This window comes from Tyto alba, unplaced genomic scaffold (assembly GCF_018691265.1).
Source record: "Tyto alba isolate M040663 unplaced genomic scaffold, T.alba_DEE_v4.0 Super-Scaffold_8, whole genome shotgun sequence".
Classification (NCBI taxonomy): domain Eukaryota; kingdom Metazoa; phylum Chordata; class Aves; order Strigiformes; family Tytonidae; genus Tyto; species Tyto alba.
Window position 1 is genome coordinate 9,686,921 of NW_024881329.1, and position 13,161 is coordinate 9,700,081.

The window sequence follows — 13,161 nt, forward strand, 5'->3', positions numbered from 1 at the left end:
TGGGTATCTGTCCCTGTAAACCTAGAAACTATACTCAGTGGATGAAATACAATAATCTTTCTTTAGGTCGCATCTCCACTGAGGTCTGATACTCTTCACTAAATAATTGCAGTAGTGACAGTAAGTACTTACGGATTTGGCTAACTTTCCCCAAATTCAGCAAGAAGCCAGGCATAGCTTTGCTTATTCCATTGGTCTCAAACAGCTTCCTCTCATTGAGGAAGACTGCCCAAACAGTTGAATTAAACACAGAGCCCTGGTCTGAGTCACATAAACTCAGGATTAGAAAAATTAGAATATACATGGGACAGGAAGAGAAAGAAAATACACTGCTTACTGAAGCTATGATTCTGGTTTACTCCCTGCTTCTAGATGCTGAATGGGCTGGGAAAGAGAGTCATGTCATTGGCACGTACCCCTGCAGAGTGGGGAAATTAGGGTGTAACAATTCCAAGAGGTGATTGCCTACAACCTCAGCTCAGAACAATATGCAGAGAGAGGTATTTTTAAAATTACTTCATCTGTTTTACTGAAGCCCTCTGAGGTTTTTCAAGAATATTCTACTTCTCATCATCATACAAGCCTGTCATACTTTCAGGTAAGCTTATCTATTTGTGTGCAAGAATAGCTTTTTTCCATAATCAAGCTGATAACATGAAACTGTAAGCAACCTACCAAAACACACACACACAGTCTAAAAGACTTTTTAAAATGAAATAAGAGTCTTTAGCATAACTAGTGCTGCTCTCAATTTTTAAAATGTAAATTATCCCTTAAATCTTACTTTTGAAGTCACCATTAATTGCCTCATAGGCTTCATTTTACATTAATTGTGCCTTTTAAAACACTCTTGTTGAAAAAGTAATATATGTAAAGATTCTTCCCATATTATATCATCAGTAGTTTCCTTCCTCTATTAGCTAATTGCTTCATTACATACTCTTTAAATTGTTTTGTTCTGCAGGGATTAATTCTGCACATACCTTCAAGAGCCACAAAACTTTTACAACGTATTGTTAAACTACATATGTTGTGTTGCTGGTTTACAATTGCAGGAACTACTCTATGTCTTGTGTTACTAGGAGATAACATGCTTCAAGGGTCACTGAAGGCATATGGCTTCAGTTCTCTTTCAAATGTGTCTAACATTGCTAGGCGCAGCAAATAACTGAAACATAAATCACTACACATAGCCAAGTTTGTCATGAATGGGAAGTAAAGGAAATCACTTCTCAAAAGGCAAAAAAGCAGCAAAATGAATAACAAGATCACCACTGGTTTAGTACTCATGGAGCAATTGACTGCGCTGTTTGTCTTTTATGTGTTTACCTTTCTCCCCCTTACCACAGCTGTACTTAGCTCGATCAGTCTTGTTAAACTTGCACTTAATCCTAAAGACTTGATCTGTACTAGAATACCAAGCTAAGAATAGAAAAAAATTAGAATGTTTCAGTTGGAAGGGACCTACAATGATCATCTAGTCCAACTGCCTGACCAATTCAGGGCTGACCAAAAGTTAAAGCATGCTGATAAGGGCATCGTCCAAAAGCCTCTTAAACACTGACAGGCCTGGGGCATTGCCACCTCTCTGGGAAGCCTGTTCCAGTGTTTGACCAATCTCTCAGTAAAGAAATGCTTCCTAACGTCCAGACTAAACCTCCCTGGTGCAGCGTTGAACCATTCCCACACATCCTGTCACTGAATACAGAGAGGAGAGCTCAGCACCTCCCTCCCCACACCCCCTCCTCAGGAAGCTGCAGCCAGCAATGAGGTCGCCCCTCAGCCTCCTTTTCTTCAAACTAGGCAAACCCAAAGTCCCCAGCCACTCCTCACAGACACGCCTTCCAGCCCTGCCACCAGATTTGTTGCCCTCCTCTGGACACATTCAAGGGCCTTCACATCCTTCTTAAGTTGTGAGGCCCAGAACAGCACACAGCACTCAAGGTGAGGCTGCACCAGTGCTGAACACAGCGGGATAATCCCCTCTCCTGCCCGGCTGCCCACGCCGTGTTTGCTGCACCCCAGGGTGGGGTTTGCCCTCCTGGCTGCCGGGGCACAATGCAGACCTGTACTGAGCCTGCTGGCCACCAGCACCCCAGGCCTCTTCTGCAGGGCTGCTCTCCAGCCATTCCTCTCCCAGTTTATACTTGTGCCCAGTGTTACTCCATCCAAGGTCCAGAATTCAGCATTTGGACTTGGTAAATTCCATCCCATTAATCATAGCCCAGTGCTCCAATCTAGATCACTCTGCAAGGCATCTTGTCCCTCAAGAGAGTCAACAGCACCTCTCAGTTCAGTATCATCAGCAAACTGGCTAATGGTGCATTCAACTCCTGCATCCAGAGCATTCATAAATATATAGAACAGAACTGGTCTTAGAATTGAGCCCTGAGGAACATCACTGGTGACCACTCACCAGCAGGGTGTAGCCCCAATCACCACAAACCTTTGAGCTCTGCCCTTCAGCCAGTTCTTCACCCAGCACACTGCAGACCTGCTCATCCCACAGATGGATAACTTGTCTAGAAGGATGCTGTGAGAGGCAGTACCAAAAGCCTTACTAAAATCCAGAATAACTATATCCACTGCCTTCCTTTCATCCACTAGGCAGGTGACATTATCATAGAACGATATCACATTAGTTAAATAGGACTTGCCCTTTCTGAACCCACATTAACTGTGCCTGATGACTGCATTATTCTTTAAATGCCTTTCAATTTTCCCTACAATTTTTCAAACTGAGGTCAGACTAACAGATCCGTAGTTTTCTGGGTCTTTCCTCACGCCCTTCTTGTAAATTGAAATAACTTTGGCTAGATTCCAGTTGGCAGGGACCTCCCCAGACTCACAAGACCTTTGGTAGATGATTAAGAGGGGTCCTGCTATAACATCCACTAGCTACTTCAGTACTCTGAGATTAATCCCATCAGGCTCCATGGACTTGTGAACATTCAGCTGATACAGCCGGTCCCTTATAATTTCAGTGTCCACAAATAGAAAGTCACTGTTCCCACACTTGTGGTCCTCTGACTCTGGAGATGGGGTAGCCCAAGGCCTATCAGTATTATTAAAGATTGAGGCAAAAAAAAAAAAAAAGCATAGAATGTCTCTGCTTTTTCTTCATCCCTATTAGTCGCATGACCATCTATCAGTCCAATGTTTTCTTTAGACCTCCTCTTGCTATCAATGCACTTTAAAAAGCTCTTGTTACTGATACAACACTGGTCAGCTTCAACTTTAATTGAGGTTTAGTCTTTCGTGTCTTCTCCCTGCATATAGAAACTACATCTCTATAATCTTCCTGTGAAGCCTGACCTTGCCTCCAGAGATCATATAATTTCTTCTTCCTCTTGAGCTCCATGAGGAGTTCCCTGTTCAGCCAAGCTGGCCTTTTGCCCCTCTTGCTTGACTTACAACACAAAGTGTTGTGGCACGTGCAAAGGTATCTGGCCTTTGCAGCTTTGACCCAAACATCTTGGATCCATCCTGGTGAATCTACCCCAGTCATCTACTCAGTTCTGTTACACCACAACAATCTCTTGCTCTCCAAAACTGGTCTTCCTCTAATCTTTGTTAGATTACTAAATCAGTATTGCAATACTAAAAACACTCCATGAAATTAAATTCTAGAGATTTCACCACAGTATCATGTTAAAACAAAAATGGGATTTTCACAGACTAGGCCATGAAGAATTGCAATACCAGAAGCTACAACAGCATTGTCACAATGCCATGACCTAAAGTGCAAAAAGACATTAAACATGAAGCTATCTTATAATAATGCACTAATTAATTTGCAAGTCACTTCAGTCCACTGATTTGTAAGCGCATACTGACTTAAACTGTTTTACTTCTTTACCAGTATAAACAACAATTTCCTCCTATGAGACATCAAGATGTCTATATCACTGCCCAGTTGGTAATGGGCAACCACGTAAGCACAACCGGTGAAAAATCATCTGTGAGAAATCTCCAAGTGCCTCATTCTCCTTCCTTGTAGGTTATAGTGATGCCACATGTCAGCTGGTGATGTATCAATCATTTGCTTCCCTGTGGGAGCAGCTAATAAGATGTTCTCTCCCCAGAAAGAGCAAAAACACAAAAATTATTCACTGGTAATGTTACCTGTATGTGTAATTACACATGCTGAAGCTGCAGGTTACCTGCTAAGGCATTCACGGGCAAAACGGGGTGAAAAAAAAATTATTCCACTGCAGTTTTGACACAAAACCAGGACAAGCCACAGAACACCAGTTTCTGTTGATGTCATGACTGACACCCATTTGGAGGCATGACAATTACTTATTTTATCCTTAATGGAGGCTGGCTTTTTTTTTTTTTCCTGTTGGAATTATGACCATGTAAATAGAGAATTTTAGTCTGTGCCATCTTGAGAATCAGGTTGTTAACACAGCAAGGTACTTTCCAAAACAAAATTAACCTTAGCAATAATTCTGGCCACACTGAGAAGCCACTACTGATTACACAGGGTGCTAGACAAGTACTTATGCCATATTTGTACTGCTAAGGAATTATTTTTATCTTGGTGAAAGTGTGGGCTATCAAAAGCATTGGCTACATCTTGTAAGAAGTAATGGTCAATCTTTACAAATTTTTCTTGCAGAGTTCAGTCTAGAAATGGTCTCTTCTTAATTCACAAAATGGATAAAATTAAAATGAACATATTTCTATTTAAAGCTTTAATGTAAAGTTGAGGAGAAATCACTATCTTAAAAACCACTATTTAAATGTTATTTAAAAGTTGCAACTAATAATATTCTTATTCTTGTACTTCTTAGCCCTTCCTCTTTGCACATCATCAACCTAATAATGTTGAACAGCACCTGTGATCCTACATTAAGGATTTTTTCTGTACAGCAAATCATTCCCTAGTTACAAGTGCTATGGCCTACTTATTAAAATCAAGCTAAAAACATGGCTTTAAGAGCACAGCAAGTGATGGTAGCTGTAAGTGCAAGAATTGGGGACATCTAGATTAATTTTCCTGAAGGGAATTTAGGGAAGATCTACATTGCTCACTGGAGTGCCATGAAAGGGGACCCGGCAGCAAGGACAAAAAGGGACGCCATGCACACATGACACATCCCACTGCTCGCTCTCTGTGCAAACAGTTCCACAATATAGCAGCTCAGTAAAAAATTCCCTCACTTTCTTTGTTCCCTCCACGTCATTTCTACCTCTTGGCACACCAGCCTCTCAATTTTCCTAACACAAGGGTTTGTGAGGCCGCATGGTAAGTCACAAACTGATTAACATTAAAACTAACCCTGCAGTTTTAAAAAATGTTACACTGTAAAGATTTACTTCTGAACTGGAGGTGTTCAGAAGCAGTGCATACAGGGCAGCCATTCAGACAACTTATGCTGGCAGATCCAAAGCACTGGCGTACTGCAAGAGTGAGAACAAGAGGATGGGGAAAGGAGAAGGAGAAAATGTAAACCAGTGTAGCTGTTTAAGCCTATGTGTTGTGAAACTATACCCTAGCTTGTACACTGTGAAAAGGTTTCCTTAATCAAAACAGACATCTATTTACACATAATTTATTCACAATTTCATATAATTCATGGCCTGTATTAGAAACACTAACAGGTAAAACTACTGAAAACTTCTAAGGAAAGAGGAAAAAGTTCTAAATGTTTTCAGATAAATATGGAGAATTGGGGGCAAATGTAAATATCTGCATTTGCTCTGGATTATCAAAAAGAACATTCTTGAAAGGGCTTATTATAAGAAAGACATCTCAGGTGAGAAACAATTTGAATACATAAACACTTTGTATTGGAAATGACTGGACAGACATGTAAGACAACAATCGGCTTCTATGCACCTTATGAGAGACACTGGGTTAACTAGTCAGTAATGAAGAAACATGATCCCAGAAGCTGGGGTAGCGGGGGTTAAATAAGAAAAAAAAAAAAAAAAGATAGATAGATAGAGCCAGAAGGACCTTAAAAAAAAAAAAAGCCAATCCCCCAAAAAACCCTACCCCAAAAACAAACAAAAAAAATAGAAGTCACCTCTGGAATTTGAGAAAAAATAGATCAGGGAGAGGAATAACAGACTTCACATCTGCTTGTTCTGCAACAGAGGGGCCCTATCATATGGACAATACTCCGAAGAACACCAGGACTATTTTCTGGTTAAATGACTCACATCTGCATCTCTGTTCATAAATTGCAGTCCTCTAGTTCTCCACCAACAGCAAAAGCATCAGTATCAGGTTCACGTAAGTACTATAGACAAACTACCAGACTAACAAGAAATGAAGCCGATATATTTATTATAATGTTATTTTACTGCAAATACAACTAATTTCACTATGGCAATATACTGTATAAAGGTAGTGTGCTATACTCAAGTCTGAACTATAAAAGCAATTTTCCTCCTGGGTCAGCTGATGTAAAGTCTTTGATATATCGCTCGGTGGGAGCAAGGTCCATTCCTTTTCCCTTAAAGAGCTATTACCTCTTACCCATTTAACAGGGCCATTATATCCCTGTGAACACAAATTCATCTGCAAGCACAAAGTCTTTGTGACATACATAATTACCTGAAGTCAAAGCCTGGGCTTACATTGCCTTGACTCTGATGATGACAGTCTGTGACCTGAGGCAAATCACTGAATATTTGTTCAGGCATCCCTAAAAGTGGTACAAAACAGCTTTGTTTTACCAGATATTTGGAAGCTTTATCGAACATGTAGGCTGCTTTAAAAGACAAAATGATTGCTACAGGCTTGCTCTTGATAGAAAATCTGCTGACTTCAGTAGAAATTGGAATAGGCTCTTTAAGAAGCCTACTGAAAAATAGACTTGAACCATCTAGTGCAGGATCTAATTGATTGCAATGGATTTGTAGGGGCTTCTGTAACTACAAGTACTGCTTGTGCAAGCACAACACAGAAGCAGAGCCCAAGTAATGGTGAGAAACGTCAGCCTTACGTTTTGTTTCTGCTATAAGGTGGTTACCAACACAGCTCCTATTTGGTCTCTTGGATAATCAGTGTGATTCCAGTTTGCCCTCCAAATACAATTCGATCCCTTAAAAGCACACTAAGTCCATTCAAGTGGGAATGATTGGACATAAACCAAAAAGAAGCATTACTCATCCTAATGTGAATTTAAGGATATGATTCTGGGGCACAGCAAATGAATCTCTCAAAAATCCCAGATAAAGTGACCGAGCTGCTCAAAAAGGATGCCATCCAGTCTTGCATCAACCAGCCTGCCTTTATTTTCTTATGAGGCAAATAAATTGCTTTGCAAAAAATATTTGCTTGAGGAGAAAATACAGCGTTGTTTATAAGATTCAAAATGCATTCATATTTTGAACTCATCTGTCAGCTACTAGCTCAAGGCAACAGAACTATTAATAATTATTTAATAATATACATTTAATATTTTACAAATGTCATTACAAATCCACAGACAAGGGTAAAAATCTTAGAAGTTATAATAATACACCAAATTAGAGATGAATAGAGCTGAATAGAGAAACTAATTCAGTCAAGAGAATATTCCTCCAATCAATGACCTGTTTTCTGTGGCTTGCTACAGTTTACCAACAATGGATGCTTCAGATACTGTTTCCAATAGCTGAGGATTTTCTTGCATTCATGTAACATAAATAACTGGATATTGGTGCAGGTGATGAGGTGAGAAAAATACCTCCTGGGAGAGAATACTGAGATAAGTCTCCATTTTGTCAGGGTCTCATTCCTATCCCTGCACAGTAGAAACCCCATCAGTTCAGCTGAAAACAAATAGTTTCAAGGTTTTAGAAGACACAATAATAGTTTCTCCTTTAAAATGAAAAGAAATCTTAAATAGGTAGACTTTGCTTCCCAGAAGCACCTCAGGTGGGAGATTAAATCTTCTCTCACATCACTGAAGATGCAGCTGCTAACAAAGCAAATGGAGAATAAGGCTTTGACTCTGCACATAGGCACAGAGGTAGCGATTTACCCAGTACTGTCATCGCATGATGCTGCAGCTGGTCTGCATATACATTTGGCTCACAGTAGTTTTACATCCCCTGGAACAAAATTAGTAATACAAGGACATGGGACCATGCTCTACTTAGTGTGTTTAAGATAAACAGGTAGCTCAAATGATCCTAACTCTTGCTGCTACTTCTGTAGCTGAAAGTAACCTCTCCTGTTCCTGTAAATGTTTGCTTTTACATGCTTATGCATAAAATTTCCCAATGAAAGAACTGACTTGCAGCGCCTAAATACTGCAAAGAATGGGAACAGGCTGTGTGGAATTTGCTTAGAAGTTCAAGACATGAAGAAAAAAAATAAGAAAATTTCAATAGATATCAACTCCATCATATCACAGAATGTGATACATAACTTCTTGGCTAGCCTGGATACCAGGCCAGTTTGGGCATGTGATTTCTGCTTCTCCAGCCCTACATGATAATGCACATCACACAGCAGAATACTAGATGAAGCTAGATTACTACTTAGAAAACGAAAATGGAAATGCAAAATGAAGCACAATGAACAATCTGTAGTCATGGACTGGAGAGCACCATTTTAAAATGGAAACATTATTTATTGCACTAATACTGTAATTATAATGGAGGTTTTGTAGAACAATTACTGTCTTTATTACGTGATTCATCGTAGGCCTCACAGTTGAAAGCAACAGAAGTAATCTAGAGATGACTGTTCAGTGCCGCAGAGACAACAATGTAGTTGAGCAGCAGAGACAGACCATCTGGCCTGAAATCACCTGCTGACTATAGTTTTCCATGTATCCCTATCTAAAGGAAATGAAAGGCAGCTTCTGGGAGCTGCACCTCTAGGGACAAATGCTTAGGATGCACCTGAATGTTACAGCTGCCCACCATAGTATGACAGCACATTTGAAGCAGCCACCCGTATTTTGCCAAGACACAGTGCATGGCCCCAGGTGTGTGCCAGAAGCAGGTGGCTGAGGGAAGGAGCTTGCTTTTCAAGCTTAACATCTGTAGAAATAATACTGTGCTTCCCAGAAGCTCTAATATTGCACTGTACATTTATATTCATCCTGGTATTATATGGGATATGCTGAGAATTGTGAGAAGAATTGGTAATAAACTGCTGAAAAATCTGTTCATTACAGCTCAGTAATTTGTTTTGATATAGCCAGGAACACAGATCCAAGTCAGGATAAAGTTAGATGAGGTAGCATACATTATGCTACCTTGCACACTACAATCTGTTACAGATGAAAGTATTTTATGTAGGTCAGGCACTGCTTCCCTGGAGACAGACAAAAAGCCATAAGGAAATCAGAGCAGTGTTGGGCCTTATTCCAGTGATCCAGCCTACTCCAAAGTTTCAATTATGCAGAGATTTGTGTCTCTCTGGTCTTGTCTATCAAAGTACTCTTTTCAATCAACTTCTGCAAGGCAGAGTATAGCAGACTGAACAGATCTCTCATGATACAAAACTAGATAAAACTCCTCACACTTAACAAGGAGTTTTGTCAGTTGGAAAAAAAAAAAAAAAAATCAAAGCGATGCTGATTTTCAACTCATTGCAACACTGAGCTGCAAAATCAGGTTTTGGGAACAGAAGGCAGGTCTCTGGCCCTCACAGTGAGCAGAATAGTGTTATTAAAAGAAGCAGTCCTGCATTTCTCTCTCTCTTTCCTTAGAATTGTGCTCTAATGTAACTGAGAGGGGACCTATGCTTCAGTCCTGCATCAGTAACACTTCATCATGATAGGTGGGAGAAAAAGTCTCAGCAGAGAATTCTGTATTTTTAAAATAAAATATTTTTTTTTGCTATTGTATAACTGTATGCTCTCATTCTGGCAACTAAGCACAAAATACAAGCTTCCACTAACATTTCATAGCAGAGTTCACAATTTAATTTTGTAACACTCACCACTCCATTATTTATCAACACCTAACATTTTCTCTCCTATCAAAAACCTGAAAGATTCTCTAACAGAACAGCACTGTATTTTCAGGATGGTATTTAGCTGTGAAGAGATATAGAACAAAGTACACAACACACAATACTGCATAAAGTAAACAGATGAAGAGCGTATGATGGAAGAAGAAAATATGTGCACTTATGCACCCTATGAATATCTTAACTCCCCTCCAGAGAGTAGGCAGCATAAATGCTTATCTATTCTAGTTTGCTCCATAGTGATTTTTCCAATTTAAATAAACCAAGTAATCTAGAAAGGCTTTTCCCATTACGCCTGTGAGAAACATTTTTCCTTACCCAGTCTGGGATCACAAGTAAGCAGGGAATTTTAGGTATCATCTCTGCAGATTTCTGGCCCTGTTACTTCAATGAAAAAATAATACCAAATTCTGTATTTCTATTCTTGTCCCAGATAAGTTCTTTAAAAAGATATAGGAGCTTGTGCTCTTTCCCCGCCACCCTCCACCTCCTCAAATGAACAATTTATGCTACAGCAGAGCTGTGGATCTCCTTTGCATGCCATCATCCATATATTTTTGACTGTCTCTTTCCCTCGCAATAAGAAGCAAGCTGTATTTTAAATGCAAGCTACCAGTGTTGGCTGGTTCTGTTCCTTACCCTGATTCCGAGCTCCACATTCTCTCCTCCGTATACTTCCATGCCTTCATCCAGTAAGCCAATCTCTTGGAAATATTCCCTATCTACTATGAAGCATCCAATCAGTGCAGGACTTCTGGAAGAATAAACCAGCAGCAAACAAAATTGGCAGACAGAATATGAACAATGCTATTATTCAGAAATAGATTAGATTAATAATTGCTGGTTCAAATGGTGCATCAAGACAGATTCCTAGGGAGGTGTTTCTTGAATAGATTTATACAGTTTTGTCTTCTATTGTTCCTGATTCTATGGTGAAACAAGCACCACTGAAGGAAAACAGACTCAAAATTATTTGACATATTCACTGAACGGGTAGGATTTCAGTGCTAACAATACTAGATCCAGGAGCTCCAACTTTGTTTCTGAGGCACCAGCCATTCTAGTCTCTGTACCTGCTAAATCCTCAGGTTTCTTGTCTGTGATAATTGACAAGGATACCCAATGATGCACAGTTTTGTGTGTTTAGCCAGAAGCTAGCTTCACATACAGGTAAGAAAATTTGTGTATGTAAGTTTATGTAAAATAAGAGATTATTTATTGAATAGGAACATACAGATAAGTTTTTGTAATATAGAATCAAGAAACACCTGCCCTTACCAGCATACTGTAATATTAGTCCATTGTCCTGAGTCAAATTTAAACAACTCACATATCCTTACCGAATCAGTAAGCTCTATTTATGTGATGATCTGAATTAACCAACTTTTACTATGCAGAGCCAATCTTAAGAAGGCAAGAGTTCAGGCACAGGGAGTACAATTTTACCTTTATGAGATGCAGTGAAGAAGAATACAGAATAATTTAGCATTTTCATTTTTCTCCCACCTTATAATTCACAATGGCAAGAAATAAAAACGTCTTTTCTGACTATTATGCTGGTATCAAGAACTCTGGTAACAACAAGATATTAATTAGCAGTACAGGGAAGTCATCCTGCATTTACTGGGAACATTCAAGCTGCAGTAAGTGTAGACATCTGCTTTCAAACAGAGTACAGAATGTCTTAATCACAAATTGTACAATTCTGCAGAAATCTATACATTTCTGCCTTTAACTTGACGTGCTATAGAACTCACTTTCTAACAATGAAAGACTGTTTCTGATGTATTTATTAAGGAAGAAAATAGTAGTTAACATCACTTCAAAAATTATGCTGTTTTTATAACAAAGTATCCTTGCTTTTGGTGTTGTTTTTAAAGTATTTATCAGTGTACCTGCTTCCCTTTGTTATAATTCTAGAAGCATATTGGAGGCATGATAGAAGCCATCAATCGATCGATGTGGCTTTTTTTTTGGTTTAATTATCCAGCACACACATGCAGTGTATTTCACTGAATGAAAGGCGTCATGGAAAGGGCTAGGGAACAAGCCTAAATATCCAATATTCTTATAGGACGTTCACAATCCTCACACAAAACAGAGTTTTGGGGTAAAATGGAAAAGTAGATTTGCTCTTTATTCTGAGTTCAAATGCTTTTAATTTAAAAAGTCACTATAATTAATATAAGTTTGCCTCTCCAGGACTTAGTAGAATATTTCAAAGCACTTTCATAATGTTAACAAAGTTCATTAACACTGATAACCATTTCTAATGATGTGGAAATTACAACCCCTTTTTACGTGTGTCTGTGGCAAACCTGGGAATTTTTATCTTATACTTTCCAATTCTAGGTCCTGTTCTAATGACCAGCACATGGGACAGTGCAGTTCAGAGTGTTAAAGTTGACAACTCCCTGTCAGCTGCCTGCCTGAAGGGACAGAACTACTGGATGGAAGATACCCCTCACACTGACTGCATGGAAACTGGTTGGTAGTGACGAAGCCCTCGTGCTGCCACTGCTATTCAAGGTTCTGCTTTGCAGCTGGTGAAAACAGTCTTCACAGGTTCTTTCTGCAAGAGAGCTAGAGTATAGGTACCAGTGACTTCCTTGGTATGAACACACAGCTAGAGGAAAGGCCTGGGATCTCAGCAGAACTGCTGAGGGGATTCAGAGGCACCTACTCTCCTCCTCGAGATAAGGGTATTGTTCTGTACCAGCCTAATAATACTCTAGACACGGTAAGAAAGTACAGAGCTAGATTACACCAAAGCAAGGATCTAATACAGTCTTTGCTCACACACCATCAGTGGACCAGCATTAACTGATAGGACGTAACACAGCTGTAAAGTGATGTGACAGTACTATAAAGAATACAACTGTCAGATCAGTTCTGTGTATATAATGCCTTTGTAAAGAAAATTCTGTTTCTGGCCCATTACCACTAAATTAGCAGACAGCATTTAGAGAAAGCAGTACTGCTGAGCATTCAAATCTACCATTTCACTTTGGCTATGTGTTTTGCCACCTGCTAATAACAAGGAAACCTATTTACAAATATCTACAGAAAAAACCAGATTTCTTGATGACTGTGTAAGAGTCAAGGACAAAAGCTGAAGAGGAAAGCTCAAGGACATTTAACACTGCAGTCAAAACACACAGTAAAACCTATTACATAGCTAAGACCACTCACCATCTGTCATACCTAGATGAGCATTGCCAGTGACAAAT

At 39.4% G+C, this 13,161-nt stretch overlaps 1 protein-coding gene across 4 annotated transcripts in view; it reads right to left on the bottom strand.

Annotated features, from left to right (window-relative positions):
- GALNT18 (polypeptide N-acetylgalactosaminyltransferase 18) overlaps window positions 1-13,161 on the bottom strand; it is a 341,921-nt gene that overhangs the window by 65,736 nt on the left and 263,024 nt on the right. For all 4 annotated transcript variants that reach the window (XM_033006955.2, XM_033006952.1, XM_033006951.1 and 1 more), the window contains one exon: window positions 10,571-10,685. In XM_033006955.2, the coding sequence (XP_032862846.1) occupies window positions 10,571-10,685 (115 nt within the window). The remainder of the gene's footprint in view (window positions 1-10,570; window positions 10,686-13,161) is intronic.